General features: G+C 35.8%; 1 protein-coding gene and 1 pseudogene across 6 annotated transcripts in view; one reads left to right on the top strand and one right to left on the bottom strand.

Annotated features, from left to right (window-relative positions):
• Vps13b (vacuolar protein sorting 13 homolog B) overlaps positions 1–15,389 on the top strand; it is a 659,022-nt gene that overhangs the window by 40,812 nt on the left and 602,821 nt on the right. For all 6 annotated transcript variants that reach the window (XM_045143281.1, XM_045143283.1, XM_045143282.1 and 3 more), the window contains 2 exons: positions 4,889–5,009; positions 12,361–12,528. In XM_045143281.1, coding sequence (XP_044999216.1) covers positions 4,889–5,009; positions 12,361–12,528 — 289 coding nt within the window. The remainder of the gene's footprint in view (positions 1–4,888; positions 5,010–12,360; positions 12,529–15,389) is intronic.
• Positions 6,962–8,123, bottom strand: LOC123458627 (annotated as a pseudogene).

Below are 15,389 nucleotides of genomic sequence, written 5' to 3' on the forward strand. Positions count from 1 at the left end.
TTGCAGGCACACACTTTAATCACTATGCCATCTCTCCAGCCCTCATGCACCACTTTTTGAATCTTTACATGGGTTCTAGGGAATTGAACTCAGGTCTGCTCTGTTTTTCAATAATTCATTCACTTGTTTGAGGTTTTGTTCTCAATAACGTTCATAGCATTGTGAATCTAATAGTTGATAGTCTTCAATTTTTCACTGGCCAAACCCCAGAATGCTGGCTGAAGCCATGATCTGTCAGAGTGACAGTAATCGGTCTATTTGCATACAATGTTTGCCCTATTTTTCCTCTATTAGAAACTTTTCAAGGAAAATGACACTCTTGCTTCTTTAATGAAGAGCAAAGGGCAGTATTTTCAGAAATAGCTATGTGAGCCTCAAGAGAAAACATTCTTTTGCAATGAAATACTCTTTGCAGACATTTTGGAAAAATTGCAACCTACAGAAGAAAGATATAAGTGTAATGTTTGGAGTTAAAATTATCTCAATATTTGAGCTAGTATTTTTGAGAACAGAGTTTCTTTTATGTGTAGTTGGAGGCTTTCAATGAAGTAAAAATGTATAATAGTCTAGAGTGATGCTTATTGGCTAAAAGCACATGAAGAATTTACAAATAATGATGTAAATGATTCCAGTTTTAATGGTAAATTCATTTTACATTTATTCTTGTTTTACTTTATATTTTATTTAATCAGGTTTGGATTTGAATGGAAACCCACTTTTAATTGATATAATTAAAACTAATTGAAGTGAAAAAAATTTAAACTACTAGAAGAATTATTTCCTAATTATTATATGTACATCATCACAGCTTTTTAACCACAATTGATAGACAAGTGTTTAAACATTTGGTAATGTTTGTTTCATAGTATATATTCCTTTGAGTACTATGATTAGTGCTTATTTGGAAGTATGATAAAATTTCATGTTTATTATAAATTGTTACTTTTGTTTTTCTTTCCAGTAATAATAATGTAGTTTGTAGGGAAGCTTTATTAACTGTATGCTTTCAAAAGTATATTTAGAATCATATTTAGTGTACTTAATCCCCTTTTGCTATTAATAACATTTTAATAATAAAAATAACCTGTTATTTTTTTTACTTTAAAATGTTTGTCATCTCATGTATACCAGATTTATTGAACTGTGGTAGTTTTTAGTGCCTTTGGCTGGAATGTTTATTATGACATCACTGTAATCTATATGTAGTATGTGATTTCAGATGGTTTCAGTGTTAAATATTTTCATAATTATGCTAGCTTTGGCAATTCACTTGGAGTTCTTTCATATCTCCTTAATGAACATGTTTTGCTTTTTGGCTTCTGAGGCAAACACATGTTTCAAAAATTAATAGTGTGCTTTTAATCTTAACAGTGTACAGAAGTATATGATTGGATATTTTAAAAGATATCAATTGAACTAAAAGTAATCATAGCTAGGTTTTGTTTATAGTAGCACTAAGTATTTACAAACCTAAAACATACCCCAAATAACAGAAGAAAACATTTTTAAGTTCGAGTAGTGAAGTTATGTATGAAACACTACAATGTTGTTAGAAATTAAGCTCAAAAACAACATAGTTCATGCAAAGAATTTTTTTGTTGGTTATGATGTCAAATGTTTTCTAAAGTTTTAAGTAACTTTCCACCAATATGTCACTAGCATATGAACCTATGCTGTTGGTAAAAGATTTTCCTTTTGTTAATGTATATTTTTCTTGTCATGTTATTGAATAAGAATTGTTGTTTTAGAAAGGAATTCTGATTTGTATCTATCAAGATTAACAAATTTAATGATTATTCTTTTTATTTACCTTAAATTTTCTTTAGTGAAATAAAGCAGAAAGTCTAAATTTCTGATCATTATTGTAAATATAAAATATTTTTAGTGGTAGTGAATTGAATTGAGGGTATCATTAATTTTCCATTTGGTCTTTGTGCTCTTATTCCAAACAATTTCAAGTTAACATATTCTGTTATTCTTAAAAAGGGAATAATAAGTTGCCAGTTGATTTTACCTTATATTATTCTACTCTTCTGTTTGTTTAATGCCTCTTTTCTTGAAAAACCAATTTGTGCTTCTTAATTTTATTTTAACTTATCATTTACTCTGAGGTACTCATAATACTGTTCTCATTCCTCTTATTCTACTGGAGCCCTTAAATCTTCTTTTATATAGGTTGCTGATAGCCTCTTCCTAATTACCAAGCCCTGAAACAGTTAAACTTGAAAGAGGACTGAGTATATCTCTATAGCTCTGTTACGCCATTTTGATCAAAGTAATGCATAGCTTTGGCTTCTTCCCTCTCAAGATTGTACATTTTGCCCTTATTTGTTTAATAATCATCCTTTGTAATGTGCTATGTATATATGTAGTATTTTGCTTTTGCTAATGAATGTTAAGATTAGACTCCAATCTTAACATAACTATTCCTACATTTTACTCCCTAGTGCTGTGGATTGAACCCAGGGCTTTGAATAAGTAAGGCAAATGCTTTACCTGTGACCTGTATTCCTAATTCTTTATATTAAATATTAAGGGCCTGACCTATCTTATTTTATTCCAAATAAAATATCTCTGTGTGTTCTTGTTACTTTAAAAGAAAGGGGGGGGGGCTGGAGGGACCCACATTAGTCAGTTGCACAAGGGCATGCATGCATCCAGGTTACTTTGCAGTGGCTGGAGGCTCCGACATGCCCATATTCTCTCTTTCTCCCCTTTCTCTGTTAAATAATAAAATAAAATAAAATAAAGTACTGCTGAGAACTTATGCTTCTGATAGATTCTGAAATTCTTGAGGTAGACATTATGACTAATTTATTTTAGTAAATAAATCTACTAAATAAGGAATAAAAGTATATAAAGTATATAAATGTTGATTCAGAACATGAAAAAATATTTTGTTTAAAAATAAGAATCTTGGGGGCTGGAGGGATGGCTTAGTGGTTAAGGCATTTGCCTGCAAAGCCAAAGGACCCATGTTCGATTCCCCAGGACCCACTTTAGCCAGATACACAAGGTGGTGCATGTGTCTAGAGTTTGCAGTGGCTGCAGGCCCTGGCATGTCCATTCTCTCTGTCTCTTCCTCTCTGTCAAATAAAAAATAAAATAAAATAGATAGGCATCTTGGGCTGGAGAGATGGCTTAGCATTTAAGGCTCTTGCCTATGAAGCCTTTAGCTCTCCAGGTCTCATGTAAGCCAGAGGCAAGGTGATACAAGTGGGCAAGGTCGCACATGCCACTAGGTGGCGTTTGCATCTGTACTTCAATTACAGTGGCTGGAGTCCCTGGCAGGCCAATTCTCTCTGACTCTGTTGCTTTTTTTTTTTTTTTTTAAATGCGGGTCTGTTGAGTTTGCCTGGGGAAAAAAAAAGTTTCAGGCCGGAGGGATGGCTTAACATTTAAGGCACTTGCCTGCAAGTACCCAGGTTTTGATTCCCTAGGACCCATGTAAGCCAGATGCATGAGGTGGTGCATGCATCTTGAGTTAGTTTGCAGTGGCCGAAGACCCTGGCACACCCATTCTTTCTCCCAAATAAATAAGTAAATAAATAAGAGTCTAACCTGGACATTGTGGTGCACATGTTTAATCCCAGCACTGAGGCTGAGGTAGGAGGATTGCTGTGAGTTCAAAGCCAACCTGAGATTACATAGTGAATTCCAGGTCAGCCTGGGCTAGAGTGGGATACTACCTCCAAAGGAAAAAAAAAAATACACAACTATGAGGCTAAATTGAAGATATGTAATTTATGTTTCTATGTTATCCTTATCAAAATCATTTAACCCTTTTATCACATATGAGAAACAATTTATTAAATGTTAAATTGGATGCTAAGGATTGTAGGGAAGGTTCAGAATCATTAAGGTAACTAAGATGATAGCTTAGAATTCAAATAATGAGGTCTTTAACCTGTAAACAAGAAATTGGAGAAGTTAATTCCCTTTCTAGTTATTTTGCATTTGGATATAGAAATTACTTGAAAGCTTCCATTAAATAGTCTTATTTTCTGAAGCCATAATAAGAATTCTTTGGTCATTGAAATAGTTTGTTTTGATATCAGCTAAAGAAACCTATTATTATTATTATTTTAGGTTTTTCAAGGCAGAGTCTCACTGTAGCTCAGGCTGACCTGGAATTCATGATGTAGTCTCAGGGTGGCCTCAAACTCAGGGCAATCCTCCTACCTCTGCCTCCCAAGTGCTGGGATTAAAGGCATGTGCCACCACGCCCGGCTTTAAAAAAAGTTATTTATTTATTTTTTCTGTTTTTATTTTTATTTTTATTTTTCACTTTACTTTTATTTATTTATTTGAGAGAAAGAGGCAGAAAGAGGGAAAGAGAGAGAATGGGCATGCCAGGGCCTCCAGTGACTGCAAATGAACTCCAGATGCATGCGCCCCCTTGTGCATCTGGCTTACGTGGGTCCTGGGGAATCGAACTGAGGTCCTTTGGCTTTGCAGGGAAACACCTTAACCACTAAGCCAGCTCCCCCGGGGCCTCACTTTTTTTTTTTTAATTTAAAAATTTTTATTAACCTTTTCCATGATTATAAAAAATAATCCCATGGTAATTCCCTCCCACCCCACCCCCACACTTTCCCCTTTGAAATTCCATTCTCCATCATATTACCTCCCCATTACAATCATTGTACTTACATATATACAATATCAGTCTATTAAGTATCCTCCTCCCTCCCTTTCTCTTCCCTAAAAAAGTTATTTTTAAAATGATTTTTGAGAATATAAATTTTGAAAATTGTGTATCTCCACTGTTTAGAGCTAAAATATTAGAAGTCTCTCTGATAATGTAGTAATCATAAATTCATATCTTTAATTTTTTTTCTAAGTCTTGAATGTGATTGGTGTTTCTTTTTCCTTTAAAATGATACAGGATGATCATGAGAGTTGTGGTTCTAATTCAACCAATCGTAGCACTACTGAGAACATGAAATCATCAATAAAACCCCGAAAAATTCAGCAGGCTGCCCCTACAGATCCAGATTTACCACCAGGTAACTTTTCGTTGGTTTCATAATGTCAAAATTTCACTTCACATCATTTTATATAAGTTCAGTCTTCTTTATTGTCATAAACCTTTTAGGCCATATGTACCTGTGCATTTGTTTCATGACTTCAGAACATGTCCGGTCCAGAACCTTACACATGGCTTTTAGTCAGATTTTTAACCTTTTTTCTTTACAGTAAGTTAGTCTAAACTGCATACAGCTTCTCTCAGCAGAGAATAATTCTTTATGTTCTCACTTTCTGTTGATAATCAAGAAAAGACATTGGATTACTCTGAATTTCTGATGCTCTTAAAGTCACTAATGAAATTACAGAAGCTTGTGACTGGAAATGATATATTACTTCTTACTTTCTGATGCTTTTGTTTACCTGAGATGTCAGTGACTTGCAAACTAATAATTCCATGGCAAGTTTTTGTTTGTTTGTCTTTTTCAAGGTAGTGTTTCACTCTAGCCCAGGCTGACCTGGAATTCATTATGTAGTCTCAGGGTGGCCTCAAATTCATGACCATCCTCCTATGCCTGCCTCCCAAGTGCTGGAAAGGCCTGTGCCACCATGCTTGGTGGCAGTATTTTTTTTTTTTAAAGGAGAAAAAAAAGGTTGTATTTCATCACCTTAAGATTCACAGAGATATCACAGGTTTAGGGCTCAAATCATCACATCTTGATGACTTCTTAAATACTCACTTCTCAAATCACAAAAGTGTAGTAATCTGGAATTATTCTCAAGATTTATAAGCAGTTACAACCAATGATGTTCACCATGAGGAGTACGCAGCTGTACAAAAATAGAGCTCAGTAAAGGAGAACATTGTAAACATTTTACAGTGTTTTAAAACAGGAAAGATGCTGAGGATTTTTCTCAGTAGTCACTAACTAGGTAAGTGTTAATGTTCACTCTGGTATGAAGAGTAATTTGATTATCTCTGCTCAGATATCTATTAAGGTTACTCAAGAAAGAGGATGGATGAACCAACAGTGGTATTAAATCCCAATCATGTTCAAGACAGGTACAATCCAGAACTGTTAAAGCATTCTCAAACTGGTTTCACTGACACTACAAGTGGAATTAAAAACAAAACAAAAAATACATACAGTTTGCTAGAATTTTATATTAACCATTGGAGGAGGTAGTAATTTAATGTGTCAGAACTTCAAATACATCTGCATACTGCAAACAACTCTAAAACTTTGTAGGTAACCTTTAAAAACCCACATAGTGAAAAAGCATTGGAATTTATATAAAATCAATTAAAAAAGCAAAAAATAGAACTAATTAATAAATTTACTCAAATGAAAGAAGTTTGAATGTTACATAAATGAAAAATATTAGAAATCTATATATAATAAAAAGTGAATATAAATTAGCCAAATCCATGGACATTTCCAGTTAAACATTCATAGAAATACATAATAACCTTTTACCTTTATATATGGATAAAATAAACATACAAATATAATATGAAGATTCTGGCAAAAAAAAAGAGCCACTAAAAATATTCTCAAGTTTAAAAACTGGTGTGGGATATATTTCAATACAACATCCTTTATGAATGCTAAACCCTTGATTTAATTCCATGGTTTTATTGGGTCTTCTAATTTTTTTTAGAGATACTGGTATAATAATACATTGGCTTATTAATAATTAAGGCATTTTGTATACGCAGTATCAGTGTGGGCTAAAACAATTTTATACTTATTATTTACTTTGAGGCTTTAAACTTTCAGTCTTTTCAACAGAAGTAGCTGCAGACATTGAAGTGGCTTTTTTATGTTATAAAACACAGTAAAATTAGTGATTGTTTTTTGTAGTTCCTAGTAGTAAGTCCTGTCTTATTTTCTCGCATAGTATAAATTGTAGTCTCATGCAGGACCTCATGAAGACCCATCAGTTCTCACGCCATGCTGCAGACAGCCATAGAAACTGATGCAGCAACAGCAAACAGCCTCCTGGTGTGTGGTCAGCTCAGGGACGCCGAAGCTGCTCCTTTTGGCTATCTTTCCACTTCAATGTGAAGTAGATTGTTAGGGTTTCATTAGTAGTTTCATCATGTGGCTTTTAAAAGAAAAAAAAATGATTTGATTTTTTCCATAGTCCACAGTTCTTAGAAGAGACTTACTTTTGGAAATCATTTAATCTGGTGATATTTTCACTAACCAAAAGCTCTGTAGTAGATGAAATTTCTCAATGCAACTGTAATAAATAAGCATCTACATCCTTAGCTATATTACCAGTATATCCTGGAACCAAAGTAAGATGGTTTTCCTGTTCCCATAATCCACTTAATTGTTGCTTCAAAATCTTAATATTTCCATCATTTATAATTTTCGTTTTGGATGATAGTTCTGACCACCACCTTTTTATTACTGCTTGAAGCCAGTTTAAACCAAGTATAACATATTCTTCAAATTTGCTTTTAAGTAATGACTTTACTAAAGGCAACAAGTCTACACAGCAGCCAAGTGAGATATATTGCTTTTCTTCCTGTAAACTATTAGTTAGAACAGCAAGGCAATCTACCACAACTCCAAGATCTTCTATCCTCACCAAATAGGCAACAAGTTCAGTTATACTTCTCTTTCTCCAGAAAGTTAAAGCTACATTTAATCTCAAATTCCTGCTGAATAAAACTTGGGCCATTGTTTCATGGTCCTGAGAAACCTCAGAAAAAAAGCCACTGTATTTTGATGATGGGCTTTCTGTTTGTGAAGAACCGCAATCACTAGAGTTGACCAAAAATGTTCGACTATCATGGCGTAATTTTTCAGGCAGGTGGCCTGCACAAGCCAGTTCATTTTCTTTATTTGCCATGTCACAGTCCCCACATTTAGGGGACCGTTTGTTTCCATAACAGGGATTTAGAAATGGGTGATGACCTTTTTTTCTGCGACAGATCACCTTGCGTACTTTATCTGGGCTTTCACGACTTGTCCAACTGTTCTACTTATGTAAGCAGCCAACTGTTTTGGAGATTTCTTAACCTCCTTCATGTTCTTATTAGAGATCCTCTTTCTAGGAAGATCAATGGAATGATCCTCAATGTTATTACAGGAGTTCCGTTTTTTAACATTGTTGGTTTTAGATGCCATAATCTCTTAAATACCGGCACCTCATGGTACTGGCGCCTCAGCCCAACCATGGTGCTGACCAGCCGCGCCCCGCAGCCTAGAGCGTCCCTTGGCTCCCCGGCCGGGCCCCACTCAGAGCCATTCAAACGCTGCAGTGCGCAGCCCGCCGGGATCGGTGGCAGTATTTTTAAAAATACATTTATTTGAGAGTGACAGAGGAGAAAGAGGCAGAGAGAGAATGGGCACACCAAGGCCTCCAGTCACTGCAAATGAACTCCAGATGGATGTACTACCTTTTGCATCTGGCTTATGTGGGTACTGGGGAATTGAGCCTCTAACTGGGGTCCTTAGGCTTCACAGGCAAGCGCTTAACCTCTAAGCCATCTCTCCAGCCCCCATGTGTTTTTGTTTGTTTGTTTTTGTTTTTTCAAGGCAGGGTCTCGCTCTAGCCCAGGCTAACCTGGAATTTACTATGCAGTCTCATGGTAGACTTGAACTCACAGCAATCCTCCAACCTCTGCTTCCCGAGTGCTGGGATTAAAGGCGTGTACCACCATACCTGGTTTCAAATTTTTAATAAGGAAAAAATGTTATTACATTGCAGCTGGATAAAGTATGTTGCTGAATTTATTTATTTATTTATTTATTTTTGGCTTGGTTTTTGATTGATATTTTTCAAGGTAGGGTCTCACTATAGCCCAGGCTTACCTGGAACACACTCTGTACTTCCATGCTGGTCTTGAACTTGCAGTGATCCTCTTACCTCTGCATAAGTGTTGTCATTTTTAAAAATTATTTATTTGAGAGAGAGAGAAAGAATGGGTACGCCAGGGCCTTTAGCCACTGCAGACGAACTCCAGATCAGATGCATGTGTCACCTTGTTGCATCTGGCTTATGTGGGTCCTGGGAATTGAACCAAGGTCCTTGGAGTTTGCAGGCAAATCCCTTAACCACTAAGTCATACCCCCAGCCCAGCTGCTTTTTAAAAATATAATTAATTTTTTTTAATAGTCACTTTTTGGTGAGTGGAGATTGGTATATATATTTTTTGTGTTTGTGCCTATGGTTGTAGATTCTGTTTGTTTTCGCATAGTTAGCTTTTGAGCTTCCTGGCAATAACTATTGCCAGAGGCTAGAATTAAGTAAACTCTTCTTAAAGCCCTGCCTCCCTCAAATATGACTGCTTTTACTTGAAGTTAGCTAGTGCTAATACTTTACACACTTAAGTATGCCTAATAAATTGGGTAATCTATCTGGCTTTTAGTAGATTAGTTGTTGTAAGCTGAAGAAGGTGCTAGAAAATATTTCTAAATGTTTCTAATTCTGCTTATTGTGATGATTCCAGAAATTTCCCAAGACTTTCTGCTTCCCTCCCTTCCTCCCTCATGGTAGAGTTACATTTTTGGGGGTCCGTTGTTACAGATTTGAAGTTCGAGCATTTATATGGGGCTAGAAATTATTTTTGAGAACAGTTTTGGTGGTAGTGATAGGCATTTGATTTTACTCTTTTTTAAAAAATTATTTATTTATTTGAGAAGGACAGATAGAGAAAGAGACAGAGAGAAAGAGAATGGGCATGCCAGGGCCTCCATCAGCTGCCAACAAACTCCAGACACATGTGCCACCTTGTGCATCTAGCTTACGTGGATGCTGTGGATTTGAACCTGGGTTCTTGGGCTTCACAGGCAAGCGCCTTAACCACTAAGTCATCTCTCAAGCCCCTTAAATGTACCTAAAATACGTATTTTATTAATTTTCAAGAGGGAAAGACAGAAAGAGAGAATATGAATGGGTATGCCGGGGCCTCCAGCTGCTACAAACGAACTCCTTATGCATGTGCCACTTTGTGCATGTGGCTTTATGTGGGTACTGGGGAATTTGAACCCAGGTCATTAGGCTTTGTAGGCAAGCGCCTTAACCACTGAGCCAGCTCTCCAGCCCATAAGCATACCTTTTGAAAAGCATATACTAAGTAGACTGCATGATGAAAGGAATGCAATTTCAGAATGAGCTGCCAGGCCAAGAAGCAGAACAGTCAGTAATGCAATCATGAGTTTCCTTGATAGTACCACCCTTAGCAGGATAGCTACTTCTGGAATCCTCAGGACCCCCACAGGAGAAACCTGATGTTACTCTTTTAAGAGATTGGCTTTCTATAGCCAGGTGTGGTAGCACACGCCCTTAATCCTAGCACTTGGAGGCAGAGGTAGAAGTATCCCTGGGAGTACCAGGCCACCCTGAGAGTACATAGTGAATTCCAGGTCAGCCTGGGCTAGAGTGAAATCCTGCCTTGAAAAGCAAAACAAAAAAATCCCCAAACAAATAAACAAACAAAAAAGAGATTAGCTTTCTAATTGGAAAACAGTACAAGTCAGTGTTTGAATCCTGCTTAAAATTTCTTTTTTTTAAAGTTTATTTATTTATTTGTAAGGGGGGGGGAGAGAGAGAGAGGAAGGAGGAGAAGGAGAAGAAGAAGGAAGAAGGAAGAGGAGGAGGGGGAGGAGGGGGGAGGAGGGGGGAGGGGGAGGAGTGGGGAAGAGATATAGACAGAGAGTTAATGGATACACCAGGGCCTCTAGCATCTGCAAACGAACTCCAGATGCATCTGCCCTTTGTGCATCTGGCTTACGTGCGTTCTGAGGAATTGAACTTGGGTCCTTTGGCTTCACAGGCAAATGACTTAACCGTTAAGCCATTTTTCTAGCCCCAGTTTCTATTCTTAGTATCTAGAACAGTTTATTTCAGATTGTAGATACTGACCAATTAGTGAATTGTTTTAGCAATTTAGGGGCTAGGAAGATAGCTTAGTAGGTAATGTGCTTACCTCACAAGCATGAAGACCTAAATTCAGTCCCCAGTACAGTACCTATAGTAAATGCTAGATGTGGTGGCATGTGCTTATAATTCCAATAATGGGGAGACAGAGATAGCAGGATCCCTGTAGTTCACTATCCAGCTAATCTAGCATAATTGATGAGCCACAGGCCAGTGAGAGACCCTGTCTCAGAAGAGATGGATGGCATTCCTAAGGACAAGGTTATCTTCTGTTCTCCATACACACATGTGCACATGTACATGTGTATGCACATGAAAAACCTCAGTGTAATGGCATATAATAAAAGTAATATTTTAAGAGACTTTCATTTATGTATATTCTTATTCTATAATTTGATGTAATATTTATCACTAAGGTTAAGAAGGTTAAGGAGTTTAACTTATTCTAGGCTTATATATATTTTATTTATGTCAATACAGGCTAATATCATCAGTTACTGCTAACAGCAGTCTTAAATTGTAGGCTCAGCATAGCATATAATAGATGGTGGTAGTTTCTTATAGAGTTTGTTTACTTATTCAAGCTTTAAAAAAAATCTTCTTTATATTTTCTTTTCTTTTGCTGTAGTAAAGGTCAAACTCAGGGCTTTGTACAGGCTGTGCCATAGTTTTGTTCTTGGTAGATTATCTCAGTGTAAAGTGAAGACTATGCCTCTCTTCAGTTCTCTACTGTCTGAAATATACATATATATATATATTCTCCTTTGGTTTGTCATCTAATTATACAGTGATCATATACTTGTAGAGTCCAGTCATACTTCTCAGTAAAGCCTGTGATCTTCACATGAGTATGCAAACGTGTTCACATGCACTTGCACATATACTTGAGTACACATACAGTCACATGTGTGCCATTACATGTACCTTTTTCATCTTAAAGTGAACTGTGGGGGCTGGAGAGATGGTTTAGCTGATAAGGCGCTTGCTTGTGGAGCCTAAGGATTCAGGTTTGATTCTCTATGTTCCATGTTCTATGTTCCAGATGCACAAGGTGGCCCATGCATCTGGAGTTCATTTGCATGGCTAGAGGTCCTGGCATGCCCATTCTCTTTGTCTGTCTCGCTAGTAAATAAAATAATAAAAATAAATCTTTTAAAAAAATGAACTGTATAGAAGATAGGCAGAAATCAGACAAAATACTTACTGAATAGGATAGTCATTGTAAGAGATCTTGCTCTGTGTTACTAAAAGATGGCTTCTGAGTTCTCTTTTGTACAAGCATACTGTATTACGTTCTAGTAAGTGCTTGTTGGATTGTATCTGTTACTTACTAACTGTGCCACTCTGACAAGTCTAACTTAGCTAAACTTTCATTCCCTCATTAAAAAATATACTAGTACCCACTTTTCATATACATTAAGTTCAATAGCTTTTTAAGATATATTTGTTGATAGATTGGTGGCTAATTGAATCCATTTTCTTCCTACTTTATAGGATATGTGCAGAGTCTGATTAGAAGAGTTGTAAACAATGTAAACATTGTTATAAATAATCTCATACTAAAATATGTTGAAGATGATATTGTTCTTTCAGTCAACATTACTTCTGCAGAATGTTATACAGTGGATGAATTATGGGATCGTGCATTCATGGATATTTCTGGTAAGTGTCAAAGATATGTGTCTATTTTCTTTCTTTCTTTTCTTTTTTTGTTTTTTTCAAGTAGGGTCTCACTCTAGCCCAGGCTGACCTGGAATTCACTCTGAATTGTCAGGGTGGCCTCGAACTCATAGCAATCCTCCTACCTTTGCCTCCCAAGTGCTGGGATTAAAGGTGTGCACCATCATGCCCAGCTATATGTGTCTATTTTCTATAAATGATACAATTGCTTTCACTTCTTAATCTAGTTTGGGGGGTACAGCTGGCTTTTTTTTTGTAAATCTAATAAAAGCTTTATGTCTTTGGTATAGGAAACAATGAATGTATACAAAATCTATCATACCATATCATAGAAGGTTAATAGAACCCCAGATTAAGAAATAATAGAGTAATTTAGAAAATTCTTAATTTTTATTCCTTTGTACCTATAACATATTTGCTCCAAACATGATATTTGTTACTTTACAGTGTCATGGGTTATAGCAGTAAAAATTAATAGATATTAACTTTGAATTTTTAATGTTTTTTAAAAAATTATTTATTTACTTATTGAGGGCAGAAGAAGCACATAGAGAGAATGGGCACACCAGGGCCTCTAGACACTGTGAACAAACTCAACACATGTGCCACCTTGTGCATCTGGCTTATGTGGGTACTGGGGAATCAAATTTGGGTCCTTAGGCTTCACAGGAACGTACCTTAACCACTACGCCATATCTCCAACCCTGAATTTTTAATGTTTATAATGAAAGAAAGGGAGCATGTCGCTTTTATGAGCCTGTGTAATGAGAAAATAATTTATCAGGTTTATATTATCCTAGACTCTCTTTTACTTGCATTATTTGTTTACCTATCATGAAAGATTTATTCAGTGATAATATCTTTTTAATAACTGATTTATTACTGTTGTGCTGATTGTATTGTATGGTAGGCACTGTGCTTAGGAATTAGAAATAAATTAGAAATAAAGGAGATAGATATTGATACTGCTTAAATTTGTTGGGAAAGACTTGAAATAAATCATAATATTGGTACAGGTTAAGGAATGTATAGTTTGGGGAGATCAAGGTAGTGTGGTAGACACCTTTTATGTATGATATGCTGTGACGTATATATTTAAGGTACTAGCATTGAGTGAATTCTAGCTGTTGTGCTTTTATGTGTACAACCTTGGGTAAATTTGCGTATCTTTTTGAGTTTCCTCATTTGTAAAATAGGAATAATTTAGGACTGTCTCTATAGATTATTTTTTTCAACTAATAATACTGAAAGGACTTATGCATGGTGGCACATGAGATCAGAGATTTGAGGCCAGCCTGGAATTACAAAGTGAGCTCCAGGCGAGCCTGGGCTACAGTGAGACCATCCTGCCTTGAAAACAAAACAAAACAAACAAGGTATTCTGTCAGTACTCGAAAATGAATTATTATTATTACTATTGGCTTTTTGTTTGAATAATTACATAAACAGTTTACAATAGTTAATGTGTTTTTTTCCCCTATCCCATTCCCTTGACTTAATCACTTTTAATTTTTTTTTTTTTTTTTTTTTTTTTTTTGTTCATGAGCTTATAAAAAACTGCTTAAAATACTGAAGTACTGGGCTGGAGAGATGGCTTAGTGGTTACGTTAAGATGCTTGCCTGCAAAGCCTAAGGAGCCAGGCTCAGTTCTTCAGGTCCCACCATGTAAGCCAGATGCACAAGTTGGCACATGTGTCTGGGATTCATTTGCAGTGGCTAAAGGCTCTGGAGCTCCCATCCTGTTTCTCTCTCTCTGTCTCAAATTAAAAAAAAAAATAAAGTAATGCTGCACGCTATAATGTGGATTGACCTTCAAAACTTTATGTACACTAAGTGAAGAGAACCATAAACAGAAGGCTACTAATGTAGGTCTATTCATATGAAGTATTCAGAGTAGACGATTCCTTATAAACAGGAAGTAAATTAGTGGGTGATTAGCGTTGGGAAACCACAAGGTGGTCTTAGGGGAGTGATAGCTAAAAGATATATATGGATTTTCTTTTAGGTAAGAAAGCATATTAAAAATGATTGTGGTGATATTTGTATAATAATGCAAATGTATTAAGTACCATTCAGTTGTATAGTTTTGGATTGATTAATTTTATGTGAAGTTTGTCCCAATAAAGTTTATTGAGTTCATATATACATGTCTGCCCCTCCCTCCCTCCCTCTCCCTCTCCCTCTCTCTCCTTCTCTCTATATATGTTAAATACATATATTTATGAACTCTATATAAGTCGTACTCAGTATGATGTCTTTTGAGGTTTGCTGATTTTAATATATACTATGATTTTTACAGCTCAATCTCTTATAACAATTGTCTGCTGTTTAACTTTGCCTTGGTCTTGTTCATTTGGGTTGTTCCTAGGTTTTTTGCTATTACAAGTATTGATGTTAAGAACCATTTTATACATACTTTTTGATGTGTATGCATCAGTGTTTCTTTACGACATGTACTTAGGAGTAGGTTTTTCAGATGGAAGGATATACAAATGTTTACATCTTGAAGACAGTGCTGTCATTTTTCAGAGTGCTTGTTAGGTAGTCATCACTGTTATCTTCACTTTATAGATTGCATTATACCACATTATCTACATTAAGTACTCCAAGTAGAATTCATTGCACGTTTTTAAAAGATTTTGCTGTTGCATTTAATATTACAGAAAAATACTTTAAAGCTTAATAATTTACTCTGTCACTGAAGTAGTGGTTTTCTAGAATATTCTTGAAATATGACTACATTCTTATGCTACTGTGTTCCAGAACATTACTCTTCAGTAATGGCAAGAGTTTGGATTACAGCTCTGCTCTTTATAACTGTGAAACTTGGACAGACCATCCTG

This window comes from Jaculus jaculus, chromosome 2 (genome assembly GCF_020740685.1).
Source record: "Jaculus jaculus isolate mJacJac1 chromosome 2, mJacJac1.mat.Y.cur, whole genome shotgun sequence".
NCBI lineage: Eukaryota > Metazoa > Chordata > Mammalia > Rodentia > Dipodidae > Jaculus > Jaculus jaculus.